General features: G+C 37.6%; 1 protein-coding gene across 2 annotated transcripts in view; it reads left to right on the top strand.

Moving 5' to 3' along the window:
• Window positions 1-21,365, top strand: part of Otogl (otogelin like) — a 149,978-nt gene that overhangs the window by 68,925 nt on the left and 59,688 nt on the right. The window contains exons 26-29 of one of the 2 annotated variants that reach the window (XM_031349232.1): window positions 10,258-10,392; window positions 15,493-15,639; window positions 17,225-17,344; window positions 21,144-21,260. In XM_031349232.1, coding sequence (XP_031205092.1) covers window positions 10,258-10,392; window positions 15,493-15,639; window positions 17,225-17,344; window positions 21,144-21,260 — 519 coding nt within the window. Of the gene's footprint in view, window positions 1-10,257; window positions 10,393-15,489; window positions 15,640-17,224; window positions 17,345-21,143; window positions 21,261-21,365 lie in introns of both variants that reach the window. The other variant, XM_031349231.1, reaches the window with a different exon arrangement.

Here is a 21,365-nt window from a genome sequence, read left to right as displayed (position 1 = left end):
TTAGTCTCTACAACTCCTTCCATGGGTATTTTGTTTCCCCTTTTAAGAAGGAATGAAGTATCCACACTCTGGTCTTCCTTCTTCTTGAGTTTCTTATGGTTTATGATTTGTACTTTTAACAAAACCCGGAAGTATATATTCTATATTTCAGATTTCAGAGTCAAACTCTCATTCCATGAACCTCCATCAGGCAACAGTCACTGTCAGGTTTCTTCCCTAGCTTGTTGAGTAGGTTTTCAATGTTCTTCTTAGCTCATCCTTCAAATGTTACTGTTTTCCTAAAACCCCTGAAAGCTTTCTGAAATTTCTAAACCTTACTTAAGTTTTCACATACATGTACACACACAGACTTTATGTTCCTGTGAATGGTCAAGTAAGTGTGTGTGTGTGTGTGTGTGTGTGTGTGTGTGTGTGTGTGTGTGTGCTGTGGCCAGAAGTATCTACATAAATATTTCCCAACTGTACTTTTTGAGATAAGGCCTCTCATTGAGCCAGAGATTTAAAAATGAAAGGCTATCCTGAATAGCTATTGAGCTCCAGGAATTTATTTCTCTGTCTCCTAAGATCTGAATATGTAACTGTATGTCACTAGGTCAGGATATTTTTAAATAGTGCTTTGGTGATCGAACTCAGGTCATGCTGCTTATACAGCAAGAAATCCACCAAGAAATCTCCTTTAAACCTTTGTAGTTTTCATCTGATTTTGTTTTCTTGTCTTGTAGTAACTACTGCTTTCTGGTCCCTTGTTTCTGATCACCTGGCCTACTTGTGTGCTCTCTTCTCTAGTTTTCTTAAAACTCTGGCTCTTACAGGTTCTGTATTTCTATGTGTGTTGCTTCCATGAAATTCCACATTGCTGTGTTCTCATAACACCTTGCAGATATAACTATGTCTTGCTTACTTGTTGATCAGCAGGGACTTCGTATAGAATGGTTACCTTATAGGAGGTTGAGACTTGCATGTGACAGATGCTGACACTATCCTGTCAAGCAAAATCCGATTCTACTTTGAAAGGCACTGACAGGTCAAGTTTTGGAATTCTTTGAAATTCTATTGTCTATCAGAGCTTTTAGCATGGTGAGAATAAAGAGCCTTGATATTGACCTTTTCCATCTAGCTTTGTAATTGTTGTTGTGTTGCCTAGTAACTGTCACATTATTTCAAAACCTAATATTAACTTGAAGTAGATCAGGAATGGGAATTATAGACACACAACTCTCAGCATGGCTGTTGTTGCAGGTTTCTGTCAACATAGCAGGGTGTTAGGAGACAGAACACATAATATAGAACATTTCTTGACATTTCTGATTCAATATGAAATAACAGAGCGAACACTGAGGTACTTTGGTTAATAATAACAGGAATGTAATTGTAATAAAAGCCTTACAGCTCACTTCTCTTATCTTTTAATCTAAATAACTCTTCCTAAGAGGAAGAACAAACAAAACCCTGCATTATATACAATTTTTTTCTGCTTTAAAAACCATTCACAAGAACATAAAAGCATGACATTAATTATTTTTTAGTAGAACAATGCTATAATCATCTTAATGGTCCTTATTATGGTGCTTTTCAAAGTTCAGGCAATGCTTTGCAGAAGGATTGTTCAGAAAGAAGCCAAGAGCTCCCAGCACTTATTAAGGAAAAATGAACCACACGGACACACTAATTACTCTGTCAACACCATTCACTAAACTCTCTTCTCCTCCAGGCACTGCTGAAGTAATTATTAACAAGCCAAGGATAATTTGGTCAAACTAGGATATATATCAATTTAGTGCTCATATTGCTGGTGGTATGAAAAAAATCTATGTATAAAGAATTTACATGAAAATCCATATGCTTTTAATAACATTCTCATGTTATTTCATGAGGAAAACACACCCTCTTTGGTCTCAAAAGAAAACATACAGGGAGTCTATATGGGGATTTGAAATTTTTTTTGTGATTACATGATAATGCCCTAGCCCTACTTAACATTTAAATGAACCCAGGCCTACCTCTACTATGTCCATCATTGTACTCCACTGCTAAGTCTAGAGCTGACACAGTGGGTTGTCTCCATTCTTCTTCTTTTGATGAAATCTCCTTTAAAGGGTTAAAGGGTGAGGAACAAATACTTTTGACATTTAGAAAGAGAAAGACCACTTTGGAAATTTGCAAAGATAGTATAAACATTTTTCCCCCTGGGAAAATGGTATGCATATGAGCTGGCGAGTATATTAATCAGTTTCACCTAATTATTCCACACTTTCTGCCTATGACATTGGAATTTTACTTGTAACTATATGCAATTATAATTTGCGAATTAAATATATATATATATACCACTGTATGTTAGTGAATTCTGAGGCTGTGGAGTCTGAGATGTTCATCCATGAAAGGGCAGAGAGTGAGGAACTTTGATTCAGCAGAAGATGTGCCAAGTGTAAGTTAGGAGGGAAAGGGGTCCAGTAAAGCATAGATTTAGGTGTGCACAGTTAAATGATGTTCTCTGAAATGAAGGAGTCCTTACAAGTTGGACTTCTCTCTTCAACCATTGCTAGAACTACTCCTAACTTCTTTACTAGTGGCATTATCAAAACCAGAGCAAACAAGAACAAACTAAGATTTTTTCAATTCTGCCTTTATATGTTCTAAAATAGATAACCTTGACACCAATCTATTCCTCTTTTAAAAATTTGTTTGATTGATGTATATTCATTGTTCACAGTGCTTGTTTTCCATAAAACAAATTCTGCAAGTGTACCACATACTTTGAACAAGTTGATGAATAGCCCTTCTAAGCTCTGCTAGTCTACTTTCTTCTAGTAGCCCTTCTGCTGTCATCAACTTTTGCCTGTGTGAGAATACACGTGTGTGTGTATGTGCATATATGTGTATGCATGTATGTGCCTGTGTGAATGTGTGTATTGCATGTATGTTTGTGTGTGTAAATGGTTCAAGGCATCTATGTATAATGTAGGACTCGTAAGTGAGAAAAATATATATTTATATGTCTGACTTATTTTACTTAATTTTAAAGATCTACCTTATATCTACTTCCCAACATGTGCTATGATTTCATTTGTCTTATGGCTAAATAAAATTGCATGTGCATGTGTTCATGTATGCATGCACACGTGCACACATGAGCATGTATGTACGTGTGTGTATACCTCACATTTTCTTTATCCATCTGTTGATGGAAATCTAGGCTGACTCTATAATTTGACTATTGTGAATAGAGTTGCAGTTAACATGGGTGCACAAATATCTCTGTGTTGATTTGAAATGATCCTGGCATATACTCAGCAGAGGTATAGTTGAGTCACATGGAAGATCTGGTTTTCACATTTTTGAGGAATCTTCATACAGATTTTCATGGTGCCTTGACCAGTTTATATCTTCTTTCCTGTCTATAAAGCTTGGCATTTATCCTCTTTCTTGTTATTATTTTTGTCATATGCTTTTTTGCTGATAGCCATTCTGACTGGGAAGAGAGGGAATCTTAATGCAATTTCAATTTACATTTTCTGATGGCTAAAGATTTTGAATATTTTTTTCCATTTGTTTCTCATCTTTTAAAAGTTCTCTCTTAATTTTATTTATTGACCATATAATGTGCTTTTATTATTGACTTATTTTTGTTCTTTCTATACTCTAATTCTCTCATACCTACATGTGGTAAAGACTTTCTCCCATCCTGCAGAGTCTCTCTTTACTTTGATTTCTTTTCTGTGAAGAACCTTTTAAATTATGTGTAATGTAATTTTTTCAGTTCTTGGCATCATTCCTTGAACTGTTGGAATCCTTTTCAAAAGTTCCTTTCTTCTGCTTGTATCTTAGAGCAGCAGTTCTCAACCTTTCTAATTCTGCAACCCTTTAATACATTTTCTCATGGTGTGGTCACCGCCAACTGCAAAATTAATTCTTTGCTATTCCATAGCTATAATTTTGCTACTATTATGAATCACAGTGTTAATATCTGATATGCAAAATGGTTTTAGATGACCCTTGTGAAAGGGTTATTCGACCTCCAGATTGAGAGCCACTGTTTTAGAGTTTATTGTTTCTTAATAGCTTCAGAGTTTCAGGTTCCTATGTTTTGATCATTAATCCATCTGACTTTTTTTTACAAGATGATAGGGGAAGCTCTATTAAACTAGAGCTTCTGTGTATAAATTCATTTTCTCTGGAACTATTCATTAAAAAGTCCCCTTTTCTCCAATGTATGGTTTTGAAAATTTTTTCAAAAAAAGATATATTTTGCAGTCTAAATGTAATTCTGTTTCTCTGTTATAGTGAATACATATCTGTTTTGTGACAATGCCATTTTGTTTTCCCATCTACGACTCTTCAGTGTAACTTGAAATCAAGTACTGTTGTAAGTCCAGCATAACTCTTTTTGTTTAGAATTGCATTGGCTGCCTATGGTATTTGTGCTTTCCTATGAAAGTTAGTACTGATTTTTCTGTTTTTATCAAGAATACCACCAGAATTTTGATAGAGATTACATTAAATCTGTACATTAGTTTTGTTGACATAATCATTCTTAATACATTAATTATATTGACATATGAGCAAAGGAATTTTAAAACTTCTAGAATCCTCTTCAGTTTCTTTAGTTGTTTAAAAATATTCAGAGAAACAAATAACCCTATTAAAAATGGGGTAGAGAGCTAAACAAAGAATTTTCAACTGAGGAATATCGAATGGCCCAAGAAGCACCTAAAGAAATGTTCAACATTATTAGTCATCAGGGAAATTCAACCCAAAATGACCCTGAGATTCCACCTCACACCATTCAGAATAGCTAAGATCAAAAACTCAGGTAACAGTAGATGCTGGTGAGGATGTGGCAATAGAGGAACACTCCTCCATTGCTGGTGGGATTGCAAGCTGGTACAACCACTTTGGAAATCAGTCTGGTGGTTCCTCAGAAAATTGGAAATAGATCTACCTGAAGACCTAGCTTTACAACTCCTGAGCATATACTCAAAAGATGCCTCACTATGCCATAGGGGCATGTGCTCCACTATGTTCATAGGAGCCTTATTTGTAATAGCCAGAAGCTGGAAATAACTCAGATGTCCTTCAACAGAGGAAAGGATACAGAAAATGTGGTACACAATGGAGTACTACTCAGCTATTAAAAACAATGAATTCATGAAATTATTAGGCAAATGGATGGAACACAAAAATATCATCCTGAATGTGATAATGTGATCACAAAAGAACACACATGGTATGCACTCATTGATAAGTGGATATTAGCCCAAAAGCTCTGAATACCCAAGGTACAATTCACAAACCACATGAACCTCAAGAAGAATGAAGACCAAAGTGTGGGTGTTTCAGTCCTTCTTAGAAGGGGAAACAAAATACTCACAGGAGCAAATACTGAGACAAAGGGTGGAGGAGAGACTGAAGGAAAGGCCACCCAGAGACTGCCCCACCTGGGGATCCATCGCATATACACTAACCAAACCCAGACACTATTGTGGATGCCAAGAAGTACTTGCTGACAGGAGCCTGATATAGCTGTCTCTTGTGAGGCTCTGCCAGGGCCTGGTAAATACATAGTTGGATGCTCTCAGCCAACCATTGGACTGAGCATAGATTCCCCAGTGGAGGAGTTTGAGAAAGGATTGAAGGAGCTGAAGGGGTTTGTAACCCCATAGGGTGAACAACAATATTAATGAAGCAGACCCCTCAGAGCTTCCAGGGACTAAGACACCAACCAAAGAGTACACATGAAGGGGCCCATGGCTCCAACCGCATATATAGCAGAGTATAGCTTTGTTGGGCATCAATGTGAGGAGAGGCCCTTGGGCCTGTGAAAGCTTGATGCCCCAGTGTAGGGGAATTCAAGGTCAGGGAGGTAGGAGTGGGTGGGTGGGTGGGGGAACACCCTCATAGAAGCATGGGGAGGGGGATAGTATAGAGGGCTTCTGGGGGAGAAACCAGGAAAGGGGCTAACATTTGAAATCTAATTAAAGAAAATAACCAATAAAAACTATTCATTGTAGAATTTCTTTTTTTCTTGGTTAGGTTTATTCCAAGGCATTTTATATTTTTGAAATGTTATGTATGATATTGGTTTTTCATTTGATTTTAGGAATTTAAAAACATCCCCAGTTTCTTCACCAATCCACTCATCATCAAGTATTGTCCTTTACTCTCTACAAGTATGTGTATGTCCTATTGGTGGTTTCACTCATTACTTTCAGCTTAGCTATATTCCACAGCTATCAGATGGAATCCAAGTAACTATTTTGAATTTTCTTACATTTTTTGAGACTCATTTTGTGTCAACATATTTTCTAGAAATATTTTAAATAATACATTCCCATGGGCTGGTTAGAAGAATGTATATCTGCACTATTTGGCTAGAATATTACAGGAGTTTGTTAAATTCATTTGTTCTATCACATAACAAACATTGGCATTTCTATGCTGATGATTCATCTGGATTACCTATCTGTGAGAGTGACATATCATAGTCACTCATTGTTTCTGTATTGGAGCAATGTTTAAATATAGCAGTGTTCAATGCATGTGTATTTATAATTGAATGATTGACTTTCTTCATTTTATTTTATTAATTTTAGTTTGGAATCTATTCTACTGGATGTTAGTATTTCTATGCCTGAATGTTTTCCAGCTATATTTGCTTGGGACATTTTTCATTTCTTTCATTCTAAGGCTATGTGTTCTTCTTTTCTAGTGAGATACATTTCTTGTAGGCAAGAAATAGATAAGTCCAGTTTTAACATTTATTGCCCTAGTCTATACATTTTGATTAGAGAAATAAGGCCATAGCATTCAGAGTTACTATTGAGGGATGTATATGAATTTTGTTGTTTTGATAATTCTCACACAGTCCTGATCTGCATTGGTTATTTCTTGTCTTAGTGTTGCTTCTTCCTCCTTGTGACCTGATGTGTCTATCATTCTCTTCAGTGAATAGAATCCCTTCGCATACTTTCTACAGAGATGGATTCATGGCCGTGGACTACTTTTACTTTGTGTTCATTATGGCACGTTTTATACTTTAAGTGTGATGCATGACTTTGCTAGGCTGTGTAATATGACTTGGCAGTATGGTGTGATTTAAGACATCACTAAGGGTGTGGATGGAAAGGAAATAAGCATGTGGAGTCTATTAATCATGAGTAAAATAGAAAAGAGAAAAGTAAATAAAGGGGAGACAACAAAAGCAAAGAAAGAATTTAGGGCTGCTTCACTAAAGATAGGATGAAAATAAAAAGAGGTAGCAATGTAGTTAGACAACCTAAGACCATTTCAGTACTTGGAGGATGAGGCAGGGAGGCCTCTAACTCCATGCCTACTCCTGTTCTTTGGGAAAACCTATTCAGAAGCAAAAGGAAAGTAATCAGACAGTGTAAAGCAAAGTTGGTCCACTAAGTTGAAATTAGATATTAAACAAGGGAAAACTAAAAGTGAAGAAAAGGAATTGTTTATGGGTACAATATCTTTGCACACCTCTTGCTCTGGCATGGGTATGAGCATCCCTTGTACAGTCCTTCATGTAGGTACAGTCCTGTATATGTATGGCAAGGCCAGTGCTCAGCATATACTGCAGTGACACTTATGGTGAGCTATGATGGGAGGAACAGTTTGTCCTAGGGTCACTCAGTTGTCAGCTCTGTGGTGATGGCATCTTTGAAAATGGCTTCTTTAGCAGTAAGTCTTATGACACTGCACAAGGCTGACATGGAAGAAAATCAATCAACAGCTGCCTCCCCATGTGATATCTATAAACCAGAACAATAACCAGCATAGCAAACTATCCCCAAAGGTGCAATAGTAGTGTTTATATCTTGGTGGTAACCTACAGCTCTCTAATTGGACTTAAGGTCCACTCAATAAGAGGAAATTCATGCCTAGGACTATAAACCTAGCCAATTGTCCATAGCTGGTGAGTAAATGAAATCTAGAGACAACCCAACTACTGGCTCATCCTTAAACCAGGATAATTTTAACTGCATTATTAACTTAGTCTTATACCCACCAGTAAGTATAGCTCTTGTCTCTTATCAAAGAAGCTTCTTGCAGCAGATAGAAACTATAACAAAAAATTATAACCAGTCAAAATGTAGGGACCACTAGGCCATGGTGTACCTGGTCCCAAATGATACATCTACAAGACCATTGCTTTGCCCAAGGTTCAAGCAACATCATGGAAGAGAGGAAGAAACAATTGAAAGAGCCAAAGGGACAGAATGTGTGCTGGTAGACTGTATCTTTTATAAATGACAGGGACACTGCATTCATAGCATCTCAACAATTTGATCATCTAAACAAGACCTGCATAATGATGCTACCAGTTGACATGTCAACACACACACACCAATAATAATTATGTAAAAAGGCAGTAAGCCTTGGGGAGAGTGTGTTGTGGAGGTGAAGGGATCATTAGAGAAAGTATAAAGACAGGGAAAAGATATAAATATAGTATACATATATGAAAATTTTAAATTGTGAAGCTGGGAAGCCAAAGGAACCCTCTTAGGTTGCAAGTACAAAAGAAGCAGCTAGAGGCAGAAACTTTTAACTTACTGAAGCAGAAAGCCCATGGAAGCGTCACTTCAATTTCTCACGACATCCTTGACTGTGTATTTAGGTCAGTGTCATCCCAGAGATGCTACTCACAGCCAGAACATCACCATGGCAATGGCTTTCATGGGAAGTCGATGAGATCATAAATAAAAGAGCGCACTGTAGTCTTGGTATTCTCTCTCAACTGCTAGGGGATCGTCTTAGGGAGATAAACTTAAGTCCCATGTCTCTCAGAGCACTCATAACCAGTCACAGAAATCTGGGCAGAACACTGATGACTAATCTTGGCCTAGACAGTTAATAACAGGATAGTGTCACTGCCCAAATGATGGCATATGTCATTGCTTAAGGTCAATGGCCCTTATTGCTTGAGAAGATAGCTGTAGGCTGAACTCTGATACATAAGCACATATCAAGAAGTGATTCATTTGAATATTGTGCCTGTCATACACAGGGAATTTGAGTATGGTTGGGAAGGAGTGTTTAACACTCATACCTGAACAGATCCACACATGAAGCTCTCTGGACACTCTAACAAGACAGCTGATTAGAAGGCTTGTTCTAAGAATTGCTGATGTCCAAATATTACATTTCACTTGTGTACCTGTGCATCTTTGTTTGTTTGTTTGTTTTGTCTTTTCAAGACATGGTTTCTCTGTATAGCCCTGGCTGTCCTGGAACTCACTCTGTAGACCAGGCTGACCTTGAATTCAGAGATCCACCTGCCTCTGCCTCCCAGCTGCTGGGATTAAAAGCATGCACCACCACTACCACCCCGTCTTAACCACCTGCCAGAGCTCTGAACTATCCTCATCAGGGCCATGTGACATGCAAGGTTCCTACACTGCTGCTATCCCACTCTAACTTGGTGAGTGCATGGAGGAGTGGCTATGATCATTTGCGTAATGATGCTAAGTGAATGGGTATGAGAGGATATGATCTTGGAGAGTCTGGATATAGAGATCACACCCCAACTATCCACGTCTGGGTCAGCACGTTGTGAGGTTTTGACTGACAATGACTTCAATGTTTCAAAAGTTTTCTTACAGAAAGCCAGCTTTCTTAAACAATGAATCTTTCTGTTTTTCAATAAAAATCTATTTCAAATATTTACAGAATTAGATGTGACATCATCAAAGCAAATACTCAAATAAATGCACTATTTTGTCTGCTAGTTCGTGGCACAAGTTTGCGTCTATTTCAGTTCTTCCTTGGAGGTAGTAAGCAGCCCAAAAATCCCTAAAATAAAGGAAAGTATTTATTTTCTAAAAATGAAAATATGTATTATTTTTAAGGACTAATATATAGGTAAAATCTAAGTTACTTATATATATAACATGTTTCTATCTATCTATCTATCTATCTATCTATCTATCTATCTATCTATCTATCTATCTATTAAAGAGAACTATAATGGTAGACCTATCATAATGAAATGGATCTAAAATTCTTTGCTAGTACATAATTTGAAAAAAAATTAGGGGCAATTATTTAAAGACTGCAGTATTTCAGTAGAGTATTTTCTCACTTTCAGCTAAATATAATTTTTAGTCTTGCTTTAGAAATATTCTTTTTCAATTATAATGTAGGCCATTATAAACCTTGGTTGTCTTTAAATTTCTTAATAAACATGACTAGAATTTATATATAGTACACATATTAAGCCAATAAAATATTCTTGACCTATTTCAGAGTACAGATGATTCTGATATATCTGTGATATCCCAGAACAAGAAATGCTTTGACAATGATATTGTTTGTTCTAAAAGTGTTTTGATATCAATTGGAGACACTGAGATCTACCTCAACGATGCTCCTTACAAGCAGGTTAGTGAATTCCATCTTTTATGATAATTATACCTTCTCCTAATGAGGTTTGGATAGATCTAGATTTTTTTCTGTGTGGTTTTGTGTGTTTTTGTATGAACAGTACACTGCTTGTGTCTTCTGCTTTTACTCTTTGTCTTTATATTTCAATCATCTTGACGATCTTTCCTTACTATGAGCAGCGTTCTGGCCTTGGGAACCAGTACTGTTAGGTGAGTTCCTTTAGTAGCCCCTTGTCTGTCTTCCTGATACCCCAACTAAAGCCCTATCTCTACTCCACCCCACCCACTGCAGAAACAGTGGCTTTCTCCATATGGAAATCTGACTTTCCAGGTCTGTTGGGCTTCAAAGCTTTCAGATTTCTTTATATTGTCCTGCTAGGTTCTTATCAACTTGGCAGTAGTCCTCCTTTCCACCTCAGCTCTTGTGGTCTTCTTTCAAGCCCACGTCCCAGGGGTGGAATCTTTTCAGTTATATCACATTTTAGGTTCATTTTGTTCTTATCTGTACCTTTAGGAGAAGTGATGTATGAAGTCCCTTTCCCACTTAACATATTCTGTACAGTATGTCCTAGCTTCAGGAAACTTCTCGCGATGCTCTCAAATACCCTGATAGATCATTATCAGCCCTTAGTCAAATTCATTGTGTATTTATCTGTCTTCCCACTGTGTCTGTGAGCAATGTATGAAGATCCTTGTCTTTTTCAGTTATTGTTGTATCCTGGGAGTTTGTCTAATTAGAAGATGCAATCAATGTTATTCATAACATGCTCAAATGAAGGATTCCTTAAGGAGAATAAAATTAGGAAGTGTGATGTGCTGCACCAGAGTATACATAAGCTTTTAGAAGAACTCCTGGAGTGGGGGAGGAGACACTGAAGTAGTGGTTCTCAACCTTCCTCATGCCTCCTATGCTTCCTAATGGTTCCTATGTTTCCTTCAATACAATTCCTCATGTTGTGAAGACCCCCATCCATAAAATTATTTCATTACTACTTTATAAGTGTATTTTTCTACTGTTATGATTCATATTGTAATTAACTGATATGTAGGATATCTAACATTCAAACCCCAAGTGGGTTGTGACCCACAGGTTGAGAACCACTGCACTCAAACAACCCTGCATTTAAAGGAGATTTGCAGCATAGATTTGGAGTCAATTAGAACTGATTTAGCACCCTGCCTGTCACATACTTGCTGTGTCACTCTAGCAAACCTAGTTGAACCTCTCAAGCGCCAGCTTCCTCTCAGCATGCTACAACCCCCTGTTCTTCAGTTCTATGAAAACTGTAATGGAAGTACGCAATAATGAATGTTAAGATCTGAACACCCTTCCTTTCATTGTCTTTTTATTTTTACTTTTCACATAGAGACATAGCCTGAAGTAAATCCTGGAAGAAAAGATGAATTAGCTAGATGAAGAGGGAGAAGGCTAACATTGTGGGGAAATGAGCTCACTCAAAGGAGCAGGGTTGGAAGATAAAATGTCATGGTTGATAGTCACAATTGGCTCAGGTTCAAACAAAGTCCCTGGGATGGTAAAGCAAGGGTGTGACAGACTGGTAGACATGTCCCTAGCCGACAAGAACAGGGAAGGTGTGGGAAGCAAGAGTGACTGTCAAGAGCTCTAGGCTCAGACTGGAAGCTCACAGATGGCCCAAGTCATGCAAGCTTCATTTTAAATGAATTTGAACTTTGGATTTTCGAAGTGTATGATCTGACAGTGGTGTTTTAGAGAGCGCCATTTCAAACAGAATTCCCACAAACACCATTTTCTTAAATTTCCTCTAAAATACTTTTTTCATGAAAATCACCTGGAACATTTGCTATAAGGGCCAGGTTCTGGGTTCTGCCTCAGGTGCTGGGGTGCATGAGGGTGAACTGACATGGTGGGACAAGACAATCCACAAAACCTCTCTGCTAAAAAGAACGGATAATTTCCTGTTTTAAACAAAAGACTGCACCTTTTCTTTTTGGACAGACCTTTTAATTTGTATCATCTGTTCCACCCCTGGATTACTTTTTGGTATTTTTTTGCTACTTTGGTTTTCACTAGTAAAGAAATTCTAGTACTGCAGTTTGAATATCTCTATACTAACACACATCTTAAATGTCAGGTAGAAACATTGAGAGTAACTACACAATGATCAAATGAGACAAAACACCTTCTGCATCTTTTAAAAAGTAATTACACATGTCCTGCCTAGCCACTAGGTGGATATTCACCTATAGGTAAAGGTCTTTCTGTGATCAAGGGTGGTTTTTCAAAAGGGGAGAAGTTCGTAAATGCTCATATAAGGACAGTTTGGCCCATTTCTGAAGTGATAATTGCAGTTCTATGTAAGTCATGGCTTTCAATTTTCACATGTACACTGGCACTGATGAATCTCTTTATTTAGACTGTGTGGAAATGAAGCAAGATTAAAAATAGTCACAAGAATATTTTGATACCAAGTTCCCAGCTAAAATGTCTTTCTGGGAGATCATAAGTGAAAATATAGTAAGTGCCACCTACTTCAGAACTAATGTGTTGTTCATCCAGGGAAATGAATAAACAACTCTCTGCTTTTATGTAAATTCACAATTATAATCCAATCAGGTATACAACTTATAAATCAATCAGGCATGCAAATTAAAAATCTTCTATAAATTCACCTAAGCTGTCCTCTGAAATGTTTTAATTATCTCCACTTCTGACTTACTTTTCAAGCCATGTTTAGTTTTGTTTGAAGTGCTATCCTTCTAAAGCACAGGTTTTTATTTTTGACAATTCATTCTGGACTCTTTTAAAGAGAATTGTTAGCTGATATAAGGAGTGCAGTCACTTCTTTCACTTAGGAAGGACATTCTTGTCACAAGCTACCTTGCCTAATAAAAGAAGTATTTTGTAGCTAATGGCAAATAGAGGTGTGCTTTTGATTTGGAACAACTGATTTAAAACCAGGCTGCTGGGATGGGGAGAGATGATATGGACAAGTCAGGAAGCCAAAAACAAAACAAAACAAAACAAAACACCTGCTGGAAAGTAAAATGAAGATAAAAGTTGGCGTCATGACACAGTGATTTAGGGACTTATCAGGCTATACAACAACAAATGAAAATATAGGATCCTTGGAAGGCGGGGAAATCCATTTTCCCTCTTGGTTTCTTTTTTAATACTTATTTATTTTATGTATATTACACCAGAAGAGAGCATTGGATCCCATGACAGATACAGATGGTTGTAAGATACATTGGGTTGCTGGGAATTGAACTCAGGACCTCTGGAAGAACAGCCAATGCATTTAACTACTGAGCCATTTCTCCAGTCCCCTATTGGTTTCTTTTATCATGGTGTTTTTCTGTCCATTTGATATGTGCTTTATTGGACACACATCCCTTCATTTTGAGTGCAGAACTTCCTAGTGTGGACAGCCGAATCCTGTCAGTCTTTCCATGCTCAACCTAACCTTGTCCTGGCTCTGTGCTGTGAATGCAGTATTGCAGTGGTCCCCAAGCAGAGGCTGTGAAGCAAGAAGCTGAAAACCAGTGATGAGAAGTGGGAGATGCAAGCTGAAGAGTGCACAGGTGTCTGGGCCCCATGGCATGGATACATTGTCTTTAGTCCATTGGACTTGGCTCACAACTCAGAGATACAAAAGTAAATTTGATTTCAAGATGGAAATTGTAGAGCATTAAAACTCAAAGTATGGACCCAATAAATCAGTATATTTGGGGCTTAGAGATCTTGTGTGGCCTTGTGATGGAGGAAGCATTTGAGTCAAGATGGGGATAAGGCAATTATTCCACACTCTGGGACTACAGCACCTAGCAGGAGGAATACCAAATACATAGATAAGAGGTGGTTCAACTGATAATGTGACTATTCTAGCTAGTGAGAATAGACAATTGGGCACTAGAAGAATTTGAGTCTAGGAAAAGTCAGTTAACAATATGAATGGTTATATCTGCTGTGTATGGTATAGTTATGAGTATATTATTAGTATCGGAGGTGGAAAACACCATATATATAAAGAAGTTTATTTCACCTGTCCTTTGAAATGTTCACTTAAACACCATTCTCTTATGGCATTCTCCCACTATACTTTATTATATTTAGAGAAAAAAATGGATGAACAATTTTATATGTTTACATTTTTTTTTTGTTTTGGCTGGGAATGAATCAGTTTTCTTCTTATTAATACAACTATGTATTTTCAACATCATCATATGAGCTCAATTCAAAGCCATAGTCATGGTTGCAGGTACTCTGGCTTCCCAATGTACTCGCTGCCTAATCCCTCTTACCCTTTCTAGCTTTTAAATAATTTCCTTGAGCTCCCAAGCCCTCGGCTATAACTTCCATGTTCAAACCTTTATTGATTATATTTTGAATTGTTGTGTAATCTGTGCTTCTGCCCTTTATTGCTTTTTTATTTACATCTGACCATATCTTGGGTGTGTCTGTCACCAAGCCTTTGTTTCTTTCTTTAACCCATCCCTTTTGTTTCTATGTCACCTTTTCTTCCCCACTCTCATCACAGTTTTCTGGTCTCATATACAAAAGAAAGCGTTTTCCCTTTATAGTATTATTGTAACCTGTGAGATGGGTGTACCACTATTTTATATAGATTCAGTTATCAAACCATTTCATTTAGAAATTCTCACTGGACTATTAAAGCATTGTATCTTGTCAAATATAAATAGTTCTGTTATTAAAACTCATTAAAAAGTATAATAATATTAGAAGGTTGCTTTTGTGCTGAGATTTATAGCAAAGATAAGTTTTTTCTTTTGAGCATGCATTTTTCATCCTCAACCTTTCACATCCATTGTTGCTTCATATTCTCCACATCCATTCTCTCCTTTTCTTCTCTTCATTGTCCCTGGACTACCTTTTACTTTCCCCATGGTCCTTTGCCGAGCCCAGCTTCAACTTTTTATACAAGTACCAATATAATGTATTTCCTATTTAAAAACTTGGGTTTGTATTAGAGAATTTTAAAAAGCCACAGCAAGCAATTATATTAGATATATACTTACTGGAAAACATTAATATATTCCCTCCTTTGGTTAGACACTGTGATACTTAATCTGAGACATTTTATCCTTTTGGAAGAAGCGATCAGGTTTTTTCCTGGAGAGTGAACCTGAGTATCAGCTGTGGAAGGCTGGGTTCTACATAGTCATATACTTCCCAGAGGAAGATATCACCATTCTATGGGATGAGAAGACAACCATCCACATCAAAGTCGGGCCACAGTGGAAGGTAGGCCAACCTATTCTCTAAATGGGATGCCATGAATGAAATTGTGTTTGAAGAAAAGAAAGGCTAAACAAATTGTTAGGCGAATGTGGTTTGAAAGGATTTCTTTGATTCTTTTTGAAAACTATAGAGAGCTATGTTTGAACTAAGGTATGTTTTCAAAATTACTGACAAAACCCTATGTGAAAGACTACAGAGATTGGAGTATACTCATACAACTGGTATAACACACAAGTGGAGTAACAGAGTACTACTTAGCAATGTACAGGAATACAGTATTGGTTTGTATAATATAAATCAATCTGACTTATTTCTTTTTTATTTTAACATCATAATATTTTCTGTTGCTTTGTTCATCTCCTTTTCTTCTCCTTCCTTGAGTTTGGTTATATGATTTATTTTTTGATAACAGAGATTCACTTATTATAATAATCTGTTTTCTCTATTATGCTTCACGTTATAGATTTTTAAAATAAGTTAACATATAGTAAAAATGTAGAAGTAAGTACTAGTAAGTAGCTAGTAGTGAGGTATTTTAAAATTACCTTATGGCTCTCTAGGTTTGGAAAAATGTATAGAGTCTTGATCTAATACTGTAGTTTGCTACAAAACAAGTCTATCAATACCTACTTTTTGTTCAGCTGCTTCCTTATTGCTAAACCTTCCTCTGTCTCCACAGTCAGGAAAAATACCACTATATTTCCATTGCTATTATCCATTGTTTTCCTTCCCCCAAAACTGTTTAGTGATATTTGAGATCTTCCATCTTTGATCTGGCAAAATAAATATAAAATTCATCCATATTTTATAAATTAGTGTTCTCTCTTTATGATATTATTTTAAACTGCGGTATGGGTGTGCAACAGTTGATTTGCTCGTGGATGAAGTAGTAATTGCCTTGAATATATACAGTTTCTAAGGTGTGGGTCCCAGGCACTCTCTGTTAGTTTTGGAAAACATGGTACTTTAAAGGGCTAATTGAATTGAAGAGGGATTTCAAGGAGCACCGATTTAAGGTTTTCCAAATGATTTCCATCATTATTGGAATGCCATCCATTTTTAAAGTCTTAGAAGATTCTTCCTCTAAAAGTAAAAGAGAATTTTTTTTTACAGTATTATGAGAAAATCCACTGGTCAGTGCTCATAGGCGTAGTGCCTATGGCCACTGTTCCTCCTTTCACAATTTGTAGTGGCCTAAGTTAGCTTTATTGTTTCAACATTTATAGTTGAACCTTAAGTATGTAATCTGGTGGGGTTTTCTTTATAGAATTATTTATACTTACATGCTGTATATATATACACATATGTCTAAATGTACTTCAGTATATACTTTTCTACTTACATTGTTAGAGATATCAATGCTAAGCTACTACAGTAAGTATGGATAGCTAATACTTGGAGGTTGGTAAAATATTGAGGCAATTAAATACTACAGACATACTTGAATTGGTATGAACTCATTTCTTAAAACATTTCTTTTAAATTATTTCTATGAAAGTTCCTTATATGTCTTAAATCTTTCAAGTTTTAATATATTTTAAGTCTTAGAATAAATATAAAATATTTCATCATAATTTCATTACTTTAGAACAAGCTGGCGGGATTGTGTGGTAACTTTGACAAATGTACTTCCAATGACATGACAACATCTAATAACATAGAAGTGCGAAATGCTCAGGTGTTTGGAGACAGCTGGGCCTTAGGACAGGTAAGTTACATGTATAGAATCTAGTACGTATTTACCAAAAGAATATTCTGAGGAGTAAAATTACTTAGGTTATTTTTAAACTGTTTATTGATTCTTTGTGCGTTTCACATCCTACACCCGAATCCCACTCATCTCCCTGTTAACTTATATCTACCCTTCACCCTTGCAAGCTCCCATACCCCAGAAAAGAAACACGACCCCCAAACAAACAAAAAACCAAACCAACCAAAGAAACATCTCTCTATGGGAGCTATTATGTGTTACAGTGTGTCCCACAGTACATCCTTTTGTCCACACGTTTTTACTTGCAATAAGTCACTGGTCTGATTCAGTGCCTCTGGCTTCTGCTACACTATCAATATTGGGCCCTCTGGATCCTCACAGGAATTCCTCTTGGATATTCTGTTGTTGCCCTGTGTCATGGAGGTCCTGCAGTTTGATTCTGCAGGACCAACCCCTTCACGTGCTCCAAGAGTTCATAGATGCAGTCGATGATGGGGTGGGACAACTCAAAGCCCTGGATCTAGGCCTGGGTGGTAGCTGAGGTGTCTAGCAGTCAGCTCTCCTGTGTCTACTGCCACCAAGGCCAGGTCACCTGCTTCACCCAGGTAAGGGGTGGGACCAGCTCTTCCACAATGCCCACACAAGATGCTGGTTTATGTTACTTTTTTACATGATGTTTTTATAATAATTTATAGGTGATGGAGTTTCATATTTACTTTTTATGTAATTCTTGCAACCACTTTATTTTTGCAAAAGTTGTTTCCACATTATAGATGAAAAGATGATGTTTCAAGGAGGTTCAATGATTTGTCTAATACAAAATTATGTGTCCAGAGAATTAACAAAGGTGACCTTTAGACTTATACCTTCTCTCATATTGAAAATGCATTCTGTTCTAAATTCATTCAGTAGATTTTGTTTAATATACTTGTTTTTTTCATTATAATATAGGCACAGAATATGAGTATGCCATTCTCTTACATTGAGGAATTTTAATGTTTTAGTTACTAGTTGATGTAGAAAATTACCAATAAAATATAAGGAAATAGATGGGTGTTTAAGTAGATATGCACACCAAGTAGTGGTTTTAAGAATTTAAGGAAGATTTCTTAAACAAATACTCTGGCGATGAAGTCTTTAACATCTACAAGACCTGAGAAGATAAAGTTTACAGCAGTGGTTCTTGACTTTCCTAACGTTTCCTGCCTTTAATTCAGTTCCTTATGTTGTGGTGACTCTCAACCATTCAATTTGTTTGTTGCTGCTTTATAACTGTAATTTTACTACTGTTACACATTGGTAATATAAATATCCGATATGCAGGATATCTGATATGTGACCCATGTGTGGGTTGTGACCCACATGTTGAGAACCACTGTTTATAGGAAAGAGAACAGAGGAAAAGAAACTTACCTAGTAGATGTGAACAGGGGCGGACAGAATACAGAACAGAATATACGTCATAGGGCTCATATGGTTAGAACATAGGGTGAGAAATAGAGAATGGCTGAATGACTAAGGATAGGTCTTGGAAGGTGCAGGTGCAGGAGGCTCTTATGGTATAGCCAGGGAAGTTGTTAGGGGAGATTAGAACGCTAACAAGACATTAAAAATGGAAATGGATTTATTGAAGATCTTTATTGAGAAGGATGTATTTGAAAGGCTCAAACAAAAGCCTTATACCTTCTGGCATCAGAAATATCAGTTGGAGTTCTTCCCAAGCAAGGTGAAGAGGAGATATAGGTATGCAGGGGTGGGGCTCAGGATATAGTAGAAATAAGTGTAGTCCACTTTAGAGACTGCGGTCTTACTTGAGAAAGTCACTTTTCCAAAAATTTATTCTTTAATCTTTTTTTACAGTCTAGACTTTATCTCCCTCCTGGTCCACCCTCTGACTGTTCCACATCCCACAACTCCTCCCCCCACCCCACCCCCAAACCCTGTCTCCAAGAGGAAGCTCTCAACCCACTCCCACCTCACCAGATCTCTGAAAGCCCTGGGGCCTCAAGTCTCTCGAGGGTTCGGTGTATCTTCTCTGACTGAGTCCAGACCCGGCAGTCCTCTGCTGTATATGTGTTGGGGACCTCCTATCAGCTGGTGTATGCTGCCTGGTTGGTGGTCCAGTGTCTGAGATATCCTGGGGGGTCCAGGTTAGTTGAGACTGCTGGTCTTCCTATAGGGTCACCCTCCTCTTCAGCTTCTTCCAGCTTTTCCCTAATTCAACCACAGGAGTCAGCAGTTTCTGTCCATTGGTTGGGTGTACATATCTGGATCTGATGCTTTTAGCTGCTTGTTGGGCCTTTTGGGGGGCAGTCATGATAGGCCCCTGTTTGTAAGCACACCATAGCATCAGTAATAGTGTCAGGCCTTGGAGCTTCCCCATGAGCTGGGTCCCAATTTGTGCCTATCAATGGTCCTCCTTTTCCTCAGGCTCTTTTCTGTTTCTGACCCTGCAGTTCTTTCAGACAGGAACATTTCTGAGTCCAAGTTTTTGTCTATGGGATGGCAACCCCATCCCCTCCATTGATTCCCTGTATTTCTACTGGAGGTGGACTCTACAAGTTCCCTCTCCCCACTGTAGGACATTTTATCTAAGGTCTCTCCCTTTGAGTCCTGAGAATCTCTCACCTCCCAGGTCTCTGGTACATTCTGGAGGGTCCCCCTACTTCCTATCTTCTGAGGTTGCCTGTTTCCATTCTTTCTGCTGGCCCTTAGGGCTTCAGTCCTGTTCCTCCCAATACCTGATTATGTTCCCCTCTTCCCTTCCCTGTCCCCTTTCCCACCCAAGTCCCTCCCCACATGATTGCTTTCTTCTCCCTCCCAAAGTGGAATTAAGGCATCCTTACTTGGGCCCTTCGGCTTGTTGGCCTTCTTGAGTTCTGTGGATTGTATCCTGTGAATTCTGTGCCTTTTTGGCTAATATCCACTAATTAGTGAGTGCATACTATTGAGAAAGCTGTGACTAAAAGATACTTAGCAGAAAATGTCTAGTTTTGAAATACAGGAGACCAACCTGGTATATAAATAGACTTGGCATGTAGCAGCATACTCAGGCTGTTGAAATGAGAACATCTGTGTCAAGTGAGAGGACAAGGGTTTTTGAGGCAAGGTTTTCTAAAGAAAGGTAGGAGCAGGAGGTTAGAGAAGAAGAGCCAGTGTAGTACAGTGTAAGAAAACCAACAGAAAATGTTGGTGCTGAATCCACATCAGAAGAGACACTTAAGACAGATTGAAAGGTACGAAAGTGACTTCAGACTGAGAAGCTGCCTCTGTGTTTAGAATTGAGCAAATTGTTGGTGAGCATTCTCAGGGAAGTTTTGGAGAGGCATGTTATAGACAGCAGAGGTCAAATTTCAGAGTTTATAGAAATTGAGTCTCTGGAGATTATGGAAATCTATACATCTATCCAATACCTCTGAAGGTAGTATATACAACTAGAAAGTGGTCTGTACATCCAATACTTTAGAAGGTGGTCCATATAGGTAAAAAAATGAACAAAATTCAACAGTGGCATTCATGCTCATAGAATTTTCTTGTGAAAATGTTACAGTCATGAAAAATTCAGAATGATTAATTTTCCTCTATAATATAACTCTCCTTAATTCTTAGTTGCTTCTCAGAAGAGATTTATGTTATTAATATATGACCTATATGGTTGAGAGCAGGCAATAGGTGAACATGTCTAAAAGGAAGAGACTGTGCTAGATGCTACTGCCATGGATAGAGTCAGGTCAGGTCTTTTGACTTCAGAGTTTAGCCCTTTTCAATCTTCCCTCCTCTCTTTGATTTTCAACAGTGTGAAGATCTTATCGAGGCACTGAAGCCCTGCGAGGCACACCAAAACAAATTTCCCTATGCCAAGAGAGAATGTTCCATTTTGTACAGTGATGTTTTTGCTCCTTGTCGCAATGTGGTAAATGAGTGCTTTCACTAAAATCTCAACTATTAAGACCTGCTGCTGTATATACTGGGATGAGTGGGATACATTCAACTCGTGTTTCTCAGGTGTCCTGCAGTC

Source organism: Mastomys coucha, unplaced genomic scaffold (genome assembly GCF_008632895.1).
Source record: "Mastomys coucha isolate ucsf_1 unplaced genomic scaffold, UCSF_Mcou_1 pScaffold4, whole genome shotgun sequence".
NCBI lineage: Eukaryota > Metazoa > Chordata > Mammalia > Rodentia > Muridae > Mastomys > Mastomys coucha.
The sequence above is the reverse complement of the archived record's forward strand: the minus strand, read 5'-3'. Positions and strand labels throughout refer to the sequence as shown.